Source organism: Ranitomeya variabilis, chromosome 2, assembly GCF_051348905.1.
Source record: "Ranitomeya variabilis isolate aRanVar5 chromosome 2, aRanVar5.hap1, whole genome shotgun sequence".
Taxonomy (NCBI): Eukaryota; Metazoa; Chordata; class Amphibia; order Anura; family Dendrobatidae; genus Ranitomeya; species Ranitomeya variabilis.
In genome coordinates, this window is record NC_135233.1 from 108,765,812 (window position 1) to 108,777,568 (window position 11,757).

An 11,757-nucleotide genomic window follows, 5' to 3' on the forward strand; every position below is an offset into this window, starting at 1 on the left:
GAAATGACATTACAGCGGTCGGTAAAAATCAGATAATACTGTTACACAATATCTCCATCTGGCCCCAGCTAAACTTTCCGTACAGAAATAGAAAATTTACGATGAATGCTTTGCAATAGATGCCAGTCACAGCGGCACGCGACGTGGTCCTGATCTTAAAGTAGATGCGAGTCCCCGCAGGTGGGATCTGCATCTTTTGGACATTTTTGGCATAAGCCGTGGATATGCCATACATGTCTCAGCTCGGAATAATCCTTTAATAAACACATTACTAAGTTTAGTTAATCTTCTACAAAGCAGTGGAACAGAGAAAGCTTTGTCCAAACAGGGACAACACACGATTTCAAGGAGAGTTCAGCTCCAACCACTGCTGGATTGTGAGTGCAGCCCTGGATAGGAAAAGTTTATCTTTACATTGAAGTAATTTAAATAAAATATATATTTTTCAAGCCTTATGGAAAAAAAACAAAACAGAAATGATATTATCAAGAACAGCTGCACATTTTATTCCATACATTCTCATATCAGCTTTTTACAGCATCATGATCTCCTATTATGAAGGAGCAAGTAACACAGCAGACTGAAGCAGTATATACAGAAGGTTCTTGGGCACGGCTACCACCTTATATTAATACTTACACATCCATATAAGAGCAGCAGGTCTAGGCGCTGCCTCCTACTACGGAAGCTGGGTTCACAGGTTTAAAGGGATTAATACATCAGTTAATTTCCCCGAATCAGCGCACCTCTTCTCCATTGTCTGTCTGGTACGCTTGGATCAGGATGCGCTGCAGCACCATATAGAAAGCCTATATTTACTTTTTTTTTTTAATTATAACCCTGATCCTCCCTTTAAGGCTAAATCGGTCTGATTATGCTAATCACACGGAGCAGAGTTTGATCATAGTGTGATCCCATTTTCTCACATAAGAAAAGAAACATTTCTCCATATTCTTCACTGTCATCCGAGTGCGGTCCAATTTTTCCCACGGATTCAATGACTTGCATGGCCGAGGGCAATCCAAACATTGGATGCAAATTATGCCTTGGCCAGACTGTTTCCAAGGAAAATGAATTAAAAAAATAGACATGTGTGGCCCCATAGAATAACATTGGTTTGAGTGTGATCTGATGCTTTGTCGGATTACACTGTGACCAAAAATATGGACATAAATCACACAATGGCTGTTATTGCAGCAACGTGTTTTACTCATACACTGCGGTGTTTAAGGAAAAAAAACAACTTTGGAAAAGCTGGCTGGGGCTGATGCGTCTTGAATTACCTAGTCCATGAGGCCAGCGCCCAATAACTTCTCTCTGGCCTACTGGTCAATACTGACTGGTCTCTACCTGGTTAGTGGTTCACAATTAGCTTTCCCTAAAAAGATGCAACGACTTAGAGTAAGGGTGCCCTAAGACGACCATATAACTCAGTCCAAGCATTGTGATGCGATCGTTGTCTGAGGTTGTATTGGATAATGGGTAGGGGACTGGGGGGAGGGAGGGAGGGTTGGTTGTGGGGTAAGGGTCCTGTTTTCGTAAAATGAAAATGTATTAATAGGTTTTGGATTTGTTGTACCTGTCTGGAAAATGTGTCAGACTGTTACTGCGTGTCATATGCTTTAATAAAATTATTTGATTTAAAGAAAAAAAAAACAAAAAAAAAAACAATGCTCAGACTGGCTGGAGGCGCTCCTGACCTGAGAGTGACAGCATGTATTTCTGTGCAGCTGTCACGCTCTGGTCAGGAGAGCCGCCGGCCAGTCCCAGCACTGCAATGCAATAGTCATCCGTGTTATAACTGCGCCCTAATACATGTCTGCACTAATGTAGCAGAGTTGGATTCATGGTGCCTGATCTTTATCCATAGATAAATAAGGATATAGATACCTTTTTTTGATTTTTTTTTTATACCAAAAAGTTTTTTTTTCCTTTTTACTAAAAAGCATTTTTCACAATATGGTCTCTTCAAAAAACGTTACACGGTTTAGCGTCCTTAGCCTCTCTGCACCAAAATGTACAGCAAAATGAATAGAAAGGGTTGTCTGCCACTTCCCCATCAGGTGGTGAGCGCACTGATCAGGTTGTGCCAGGACATTCATGAGAACAGGACGGGTGTAGGATTCCAGCTAATGGTGGAACATCCTTTCAGGGATAGGCAGACACCCCGTCATTAGGGCTTCTCACTGCCCAATGCATTGGTGCGTGTCGCAGTTCCACCCCGTTATGTCCGTCACCTCCCATACTCATTCACCTGATCAGAAAAGCCAGGTGTAATTCAGGCAGATCTAGTATACCACCATTAGCGGTGTTATTAGGACCATGGTAGAGCCCCATATACCTAATAGGACTTGAGTTCTGATTGAATATGAGCAGACTTACAGTCAGCGTGTGCATAAGGGAATTTTTGCAGAACATAACATCTCCGGCTATTTCAGGCAGTCTGTGAAGGATGGAAAAAACGTGGTCAGACTAGTTTAGCATTGTTCTATATATACAGAATATGCAAACATGATCTTCACTATTGCGCCCAAGAACCCCAGCTAAGGTTATTCAATATCCTCCGGCCTGACTGGGTGCGGTACGGGGATGATGGACTTTTTCTCTGTGTCTCTGGAAAGTGCCTTTCTCATGTCTGCAAAGAAAACACAACACAAGGAAGCATGAACCGGATGGTATAATGTTACCTGCTACGAGGACGAACCTATAGAAATCACACACGTGTAGAATAAACACATCAGCCAGAAATGCTAAAAATTATACTAAAAATAAGCCAGGACATGACAGACTAATTCCATCTTATTTATAGACCAAGCTGCCTTGGTGGTGGACATGTACAGCACACTTGATGTATGTGGCCTTTACATTCTGAATTGTGACTGTCATTATGTTTCCAGAAGATAAATGACATGAAGTCGTGGCCACTGGATGAGATATTCTGAAATTCTGCAAGTCCTGTCATTAACCCCCTTAAGGACAACAAAAATGGTGGAATAATTTGTTGTAATTTCCAGTAAGGAGGGAAATAGGAGAGCAGGGCAGGCCAGACAGGTGCTGGTAGTGGGGGACTCAATTATTAGGGGAACAGATAGGGCAATCTGTCACAAAGACAGGGATCGTCGGACGGTGTGCTGCCTACCTGGCGCTCGAGTCCGACACATCGCTGATCGGGTGGACAGATTACTGGGAGGGGCTGGTGAGGACCCAGCGGTCATGGTGCACATTGGCACAAATGACAAAGTTAGAGGTAGGTGGAAGGTCCTTAAAGATGATTTCAGGGAATTAGGCTGCAAGCTGAAAGCAAGGACCTCCAACGTGGTATTTTCCGAAATACTGCCTGTACCACGTGCCACGCCAGAGAGGCAACGGGAGATTAGGGAGGTTAATAAGTGGCTCAAGAATTGGTGTGGGAAGGAGGGGTTTGGGTTCCTGCAGAACTGGGCCGACTTCTCAGTTGGCTACAGGCTCTACGCTAGGGACGGGCTGCATCTCAATGGGGAAGGTGCAGCTGTGCTGGGGGAGAAAATGGTTAGAAGGTTGGAGGAGTGTTTAAACTAGGGATTGGGGGGAGGGTATTCATTTTATAGGAGGGGAAGATAGTGCAGATAGAGAGCTGGGCACAAATAAGGAAGTTGGGGGTGGCGGTGGCATGGGGGGTGGGGTTAGAACCGTTAGTAATTTAAGAAAGAATAGAGGTACAGAGAGTAACATCAAGTGCATGTATACTAATGCCAGAAGCCTCGCCAACAAAATGGATGAATTAGAACTAATGTTGTTGGAGCATAATTATGACATGGTGGGGATATCTGAAACATGGCTGGATGAGAGCCATGACTGGGCTGTTAACTTGCAGGGCTATAGCCTGTTCAGAAATCACCGTACAGATAAGCGAGGGGGAGGGGTGTGTCTATATGTAAAATCTTCCTTAAAACCCATCCTGCGTGATAATATAGGTGAATCTAATGAAAATGTGGAGTCCCTGTGGGTGGAGATAAGGGGAGGGGAGAAAAATAATGAATTACTGATAGGGGTTTGTTATAAATCTCCAAAAATAATGGAAGCAATGTAGAATATCCTCGTAAAGCAAATAGATGAAGCTGCGACTCAAGGAGAAGTCATTATTATGGGGGACTTCAACTACCCTGAAATAGATTGGGGAACAGAAACCTGCAGTTCCAGCAAAGGTAATCGGTTTTTGACAACTATGAGAGACAATTACCTTTCACATCTGGTTCAGGACCCAACAAGGAAGGGGGGCACTGCTAGACCTAATATTAACCAACAGGCCAGACCGCATATCAAATATAAGGGTTGGGGGTCACTTGGGGAGTAGTGATCACAAAATAATAAGTTTTCATGTAACCTTTAATAAGATGGGTAGTAGGGGGGTGACAAGGACACTAAACTTCAGGAGGGCAAATTTCCAACGGATGAGAGAGGATCTTGGTGCAATTAACTGGGACGATATCCTGAGACACAAAAATACACAAAGAAAATGGGAGATGTTTATTAGCATCCTGGATAGGACCTGTGCACAGTATATACCGTATGGGAATAAACATACTAGAAATAGGAGGAAACCAATATGGCTAAATAGAGCTGTAAGGGGCGCAATAAGGGACAAAAAGAAAGCATTTAGAGAATTAAAGGAAGTAGGTAGTGATGAGGCATTAAATAAATACAGAAAATTAAATAAATTCTGTAAAAAGCAAATCAAGGCAGCAAAGATTGAGACAGAGAGACTCATTGCCAGAGAGAGTAAAAATAATCCCAAAATATTCTTTAACTATATAAATAGTAAGAAACTAAAAAATGATAGTGTTGGCCCCCTTAAAAATAGTCTGGGTGAAATGGTGGATGAGGATGAGGAAAAAGCCAATATGCTAAATGACTTTTTTTCCATCAGTATTTACAAAAGAAAATCCCATGGCAGACAAAATGACTAGTGATAAAAATTCCCCATTAAATGTCACCTGCTTAACCCAGCAGGAAGTACAGCGGCATCTAAAAATCACTAAAATTGACAAATCTCCGGGCCCGGATGGGATACACCCCCGAGTACTGCAGGAACTAAGTACAGTCATTGATAGACCATTATTTTTAATCTTTAAAGACTCCATAATAACAGGGTCTCTACCACAGGACTGGCGTATAGCAAATGTGGTGCAAATATTCAAAAAAGGGGCAAAAACTGAACTCGGTAATTATAGGCCAGTAAGCTTAACCTCTACTGTGGGTAAAATCCTGGAGGGCATTCTAAGGGATACTATACTGGAGTATCTGAAGAGGAATAACCTTATGACCCAGTATCAGCACGGGTTTACTAGGGACCGCTCATGTCAGACTAATTTGATCAGCTTCTATGAAGAGGTAAGTTCCGGACTGGACCAAGGGAACCCAGTGGACATAGTGTATATGGACTTTTCCAAAGCTTTTGATACGGTGCCACACAAAAGGTTGTTACATAAAATGAGAGTAATGGGGATAGGGGAAAATATGTGTAAGTGGGTTGAGAGCTGGCTCAGGGATAGGAAACAAAGGGTGGTTATTAATGGAGCACACTCGGACTGGGTCGCGGTTAGCAGTGGGGTACCACAGGGGTCAGTATTGGGCCCTCTTCTTAACATATTTATTAATGACCTTGTAGGGGGCATTCAGAGTAGAATTTCAATATTTGCAGATGACACTAAACTCTGCAGGGTAATCAATACAGGGGAGGACAATTTTATATTACAGGATGATTTATGTAAACTAGAAGCTTGGGCTGATAAATGGCAAATAAGCTTTAATGGGGATAAATGTAAGGTCATGCACTTGGGTAGAAGTAATAAGATGTATAACTATGTGCTTAATTCTAAAACTCTGGGCAAAACCATCAATGAAAAAGACCTGGGAGTATGGGTGGATGACAAACTCATATTCAGTGGCCAATGTCAGGCAGCTGCTACAAAGGCAAATAAAATAATGGGATGTATTAAAAGAGGCATAGATGCTCATGAGGAGAACATAATTTTACCTCTATACAAGTCACTAGTTCGACCACACTTAGAATACTGTGCACAGTTCTGGTCTCCGGTGTATAAGAAAGACATAGCTGAACTGGAGCGGGTGCAGAGAAGAGCGACCAAGGTTATTAGAGGACTGGGGGGTCTGCAATACCAAGATAGGTTATTACACTTTGGGCTATTTAGTTTGGAAAATCGAAGACTAAGGGGTGATCTTATTTTAATGTATAAATACATGAGGGGACAGTACAAAGACCTTTCTGATGATCTTTTTAATCATAGACCTGAGACAGGGACAAGGGGGCATCCTCTACGTCTGGAGGAAAGAAGGTTTAAGCATAATAACAGACGAGGATTCTTTACTGTAAGAGCAGTGAGACTATGGAACTCTCTGCCGTATGATGTTGTAATGAGTGATTCATTAATTAAATTTAAGAGGGGACTGGATACCTTTCTGGAAAAGTATAATGTTACAGGGTATATACACTAGATTCCTTGATAAGGCGTTGATCCAGGGAACTAGTCTGATTGCCGTATATGGAGTCGGGAAGGAATTTTTTTCCCCAATGTGGAGTTACTCTTTGCCACATGGGTTTTTTTGCCTTCCTCTGGATCAACATGTTAGGGCATGCAAGGCTATGGGTTGAACTAGATGGACTTACAGTCTTCCTTCAACCTTAATAACTATGTAACTATATGTATGTAACTATGTATCTTGTCATTCCCGAACTAATAACCTTTTTTAATCTTTGCATCAATGCAGCAGTCTAGGATCTTGTTTTTGACAAGACAAGGTGTAGTTTCTACACGCAACATTTTAGACCCATATTTTACTAGAACTCATTTTTATTAATTTAGTTTTGGTGGTATATGCCAAAAAAAACAACCCAATACATTGTTCACTTACCTACAAAAGTGTATTTACTTAAAGCTCATGTTGTGGTGGTTAGAGACACAAATACATAGGTGCTGTATTATTTTCTATGTTTGTGTGCTATTTTTCATCATGTCACTAGGGCTGGTGATTACAGCTACAAGCTGATCTTTCTCCTTTACCAGTGCCATTATGTCTGATGGCCGCACCCGAGGTTGGGAGTTCAGATGGAAATTACTATTTCCATGAAGTGCGATCACCTTAAAGGGTCATTCCATCATTGCCTTTTATGGTTCACAGGAGAATCATTGCTTGTAGGTGCCAGTTACCAGAAGCGGGACTACTATAGCAGGCGAGTGTAAGGCTCATAGAAATTAATGGGATTTACGGACACCGCACAGTGCTGCTGGCTACATTGTTTCTGCAATGTTGTAATCAGTTTTGGTACCGTTTCCATAACTCCCTTTCATTTATTATAGGGGGGGGGGGGGGGGGTTCACAAATAGCGCAGGTTGGAGGCACTCGGCTGTTTCCGTAATCCACCACCAGGGGCCGGGACCTGGAAGCAGCATTTCCCATCTTAGCGGTGAAAGTCAGAGATGGGAATAAATATGTCGATGTGCTCAGAGGACTGTATCCGTTTCATCGATAACACCATCTTGCTACTCACCATAGGCGTCCTCATCTGGCTCCCCGTTGCTGGCTGAATAGTACTCAATCACAGTCCTGTATACACTATAACCCAGCTGCTTGTACATGTTAACTGCGACCTGATTGGATACTCTAACGAAAAGATCCACAAAGAACCCTCCTTTCCTGAAAATGAGGAAACGGCAATTAGCGCAGAGAAGAAAACCCACCAAGGAGGAACACAGAACAGTCATCACCTTTCAGATATTTCTTCGAGGAGCTCCATGAGTTTAGCAGCCAAACCAAGACGCCGAAATTCAGGGGCCACAGACAGTGCGGTGACGTGGCCGTGCCACTCCTCTCTGGCCACCGATCCTTCTGCTTTCCCCATTACTGCAACACAATGAAAAAAAGGTTTACATATGCCTCTGGCCAAAACTGCGAGCTCTCCTCAACAAGCTGATCCTGTCCTTCTGATACCAATGTGCGGATGACGAACATTTTATCATTAAAGGGGGGTTTCCCTCTAACAAACTACATTTTAATCTAAAGATCACGGAATAAAAATACATTTCCACAATTGGATATACAAATAAAAATGTTCCTGTGCTGAGATAATCTTATACATGTGTCCCTGCTGTCTACTGTGTAATGGCCGTATCTGACCGTACAGGAACATGGTCTGATCACACCACAGCTCCTGGGCAGGCGAGGAAGCAACAGAGTAAACAGACATTACCGCACAGGATCACAGCTGCTGCTTTCTGTGAGGTAAAACATTTCCTTGCCAGTTGTTTTTTGAAACACGCAGTGAAATGTTTTACCTCACAGAAAGAATCAGCTGTGATCCTGTGCTGTCCTGTCTGTATACTTACTTTTGCTTCCTCCCCTGCATATAACATATCAAATATTATTTAGGCTAAGTTCACACTGGGTGGTTTTGCTGCGTGTTTTTTTTTTATGCCAATTTTCACGTGTTTTACAGTACCAGCAAAGCCTATGAGATTTCAGAAATCTCATGCACACACATTGGTTTTTTGTCATCAGTATTTTGTGCTTTGCTTGTTTTTTTTTGGACATAGAACAGCGTTTTTTACCCATTGACTTGAGTGGGTGGTGAGAAAAATGCACCAAAAACACAGGTATCGTGTTTTGCAGCGGGTTTTTATGCCAAAACCTCATTCTATGGAATAGGACTTTTTTCCCCCAACACTAAACTTTATCAGCAGGCACAAAAGACAAATCTATCATGCCAAAACCACTGCAAAAACACCCCAAGAAAAACATTATTATTTCTGCAGCTTCTTCCCTGCCAAAAGATCAGGTTTTGCTGCAGAAAAAAAAAAAAAAAGCTTAATAAAACGCCCAGTGTGAACTTCCCCTTATAATGGCTGTATGTCAATTGCTTTCGCCATGAACAACAATACAGGAGATTACTGTACAATTACTTACTGTAACCCATAAGTTCTCCACCAGGCGCCTCAGCAACAATGAAGTATTCGGGCCAATGCGCCAGATACTGCAAGTAGAAAGGGATCCCATACTGCAGCTCCTGTTAAGGTAACATTAGGTTCCAGGATCTCGCTGCATTGTGATCTCGAGGACAATGCGCTTACACAGAAAAAGAACTTGGAGTGGATTTAGATTCATCAAAAAGGATACAGTTTCTGTGAGAGGATCCAAATTTCTGTAAAAAAAATAAATAAATTTGGTAAGTGTTTGCGTGCGCTGAAACACAATAGAACAATCATAAGTAATAAACTAAGCATATTATCATCGACATATTAGCAAAAAGCATCTCCAGAGCCAGAGGTATGTTAGTAAATGAATCACAGAGAAGGCAGAGAAGCAAACAGGATTTGTATTGACCCAGGTAAAGCATAAACAGTTGGGGGTATGTGGCAGCAGCACTGAGCGTCTGGACTGCCCCTGTAAATCCAAGGTATAGCACACAGGACACCATGTCTGTAGTGGTCCCGTCATTCTGTGCAGCATAGCCATGAGGGATCGCTGAGTATAAGGTGCATAGATAGGTCTGAGCAAAGCCAGCAGACCCTGACAAATTCAGAGACCAAACATCTACATCATGTCTCTGTGGAGGCCCCAGAGATAAGAGGAAAAAGTATCAGAAATGGAAAAATCTGGCAGCGACTCTCCAATTAAAACACATGAACGCGCTACCAAGTTGGTGCATGCATATGGGGGGCAGGAGAGAGAGAGCAATCAGCTGAACGAGCGCTCGCCAATAGCTACTGAAGGTATGCGCTATGCTGACGTCTGTACAGTGCTGAGGAATTAATAGCGCTATATAAGTGAGTAAAATAAATGAAACTTTAAGGAGTTTTTGGCACAAACACTGCCCTATATCAGGAACGCCTGCTGTATCCTAATGGAGGGCAAACTGGAGTGTTAGGGTCTGGTTACACCTGTTGATCATGGGCAAAAAAATCACCAGTGATTGGGCATTTACACAGGCAGGCAGGGCACTAAACAGATCAGTGCACATAAGCTGCCATTGCTCTCAGCAGCGTAGGTGCAGGATAATGTGCTCTCAAGAACGATGATCTTTTGTGCAAGCCAAAAGATCACTTCATCCAACGAACAAGTGTTTTGCTCATTCGATGAGTGATCAGCAGCCCGTTTAGAGAAAAAGCTTCCTAGGAATGCTCGTTTCCCAATAATCGCACAGTGCTTTACTGCCAACATTACGCGTCACCACAAAGTTGGAGACAGCTAGAGATGAGCACATGGGTTTGTAGGACCCTGGAACACTTCTGCTGACCTGTAAGGACATCATGCATGTATACAGATCAGGAGCCCCAGGACGCTGTGGGTAGGAGGCGTTCACAGGGCTCCTTTCTGGCAGCCGGTGCTTCACGTGGTTGCTCGACCGAGGTCCGGCTAATCCAGTCACTCATCTTGTGTGAAAGCCACAGCAGAGGCCACCACTGATTCTGAGCACAAGCCTCTGAACAGCTCAGGGACAACGGAGCGAGGGCCAGAGGTGCTACTGAGGATGTGGGCGGCTTCCTTCAGCGGTGCCACAGGCGATAGCGCAGTACCGTGCGACCCAAGCTCCAATACAAAGTGGATTTTCAGTGCCCGGCTCTTAGGATCAGTGGACACCCCTGAGGTCAGGCACCCACCCGATCACCACGCTGTAACCTATCCTGTGATCACCTTCAATGCTGGGAATAAACCATAAGAGCAACCATGGAAGTGAGGCTGGGAGCCTCCATCTGCCACTACAGAGGCATGGCCGTCTACGCAAAACAATGCACTCCTCAGTGTAACCTGCAGGGGCCTCCGGAGGTCAGCAGGGCCCACTGTGCGACAGCATCAACGCATCATAGCAGGTGCAGGTTACCAGCTGTGCTCATGGCCAGACATCCCCTTTAAGGCCTACCTTATGTATGAGCAGGGCTGGACAGACATCCCCTTTAAGGCCTGCCTTATTTATAAGCAGTGCTGGTCAGATATTCCCTTTTAAGCCTGTCTTATTTACCAGCAGTGCAGGACAGACATCCCTTTAAGGCCTGCCTTATTTATAAGCAGTGCTGGTCAGACATCCCCTTTAAGGCCTGCCTTATTTATAAGCAGTGCTGCTCAGACCACCCCTTTAAAGTTTGCCTCAGTGGTAAGCAGACATCCCCTACTCTCCATCCCCTCGTCTCACATGTTGTTGAACCGAAAGAGATCGTCACAGGTGAAGGCTCGCAGCGAAGTCATCCTCCTTCTGTAGCAGCAGCAGCAGCAGCACACCGAGAACCACTGGCGGAAGTCGGGCAAACACGAACCGGAAGTGTTCGCGGACGTGACGTCAGAGAACTGGCAACCTACTCGGCTGTCATGCAGGACGCTGGCAGGGCTGCAGTTGCTATGGGGACGTGATGGGCGTGTATCTGCAGCTGGGCGGGGCTTAGTTGTCTCTGGCCTATCAGCAGTGGCAGGCTGCTTTTCCCACTGGTCTGCCGGTTATCGGTGGCTCAGTCATGCTATTTATAGTTCCTGTATATGGCGCAGTCGTGCTCAGTGGTGTCTGCCGCCCCTCACACGGTTTATCAGTACCCGGCACTGGGGTCACATTTATAACTACTCCTGTACAGTTAGCATAAACCCAGACGGTACAGGCCGGGCCATGGCGTATGTGACAGACCTGTGTATCACATCACCCCACACCTGACCAAAATTTGTGCTGTTTTGGTTTTGTCTGTCTCCATATAGAGAACGCTAATGTCCACTGCAGCC

General features: G+C 44.0%; 1 protein-coding gene across 1 annotated transcript; it reads right to left on the reverse strand.

Moving 5' to 3' along the window:
• Positions 1 to 482: 482 nt before the first annotated feature.
• Positions 483 to 11,476, reverse strand: NAA20 (N-alpha-acetyltransferase 20, NatB catalytic subunit). The gene is made up of 6 exons (XM_077282798.1): positions 11,186 to 11,476; positions 9,172 to 9,196; positions 8,962 to 9,052; positions 7,767 to 7,902; positions 7,550 to 7,695; positions 483 to 2,635 (listed from the first exon to the last, which is right to left on the reverse strand). The coding sequence occupies exons 1-6, from the start codon at positions 11,236 to 11,238 to the stop codon at positions 2,550 to 2,552; spliced, it is 537 nt and encodes a 178-aa protein (XP_077138913.1). The 5' UTR covers positions 11,239 to 11,476; the 3' UTR covers positions 483 to 2,549.
• Between the last annotated feature and the right edge of the window lie 281 nt (positions 11,477 to 11,757).

What these genes read in the sequence shown, in the direction of transcription:
- NAA20 (XM_077282798.1), bottom strand. Translation starts at nt 11,238, where the DNA reads ATGACTTCGCTGCGAGCCTTCACCTGTGACGATCTCTTTCGGTTCAAC. An exon ending in CTCTTTCGGTTCAACAACAT is followed by an intron (nt 9,197 to 11,185) that starts GTGAGACGAGGG and finishes TTTTTTTTACAG; the next exon opens with AAATTTGGATCCTCTCACAG. An exon ending in CTCGAAGAAATATCTGAAAG is followed by an intron (nt 7,696 to 7,766) that starts GTGATGACTGTT and finishes CCTCATTTTCAG; the next exon opens with GAAAGGAGGGTTCTTTGTGG.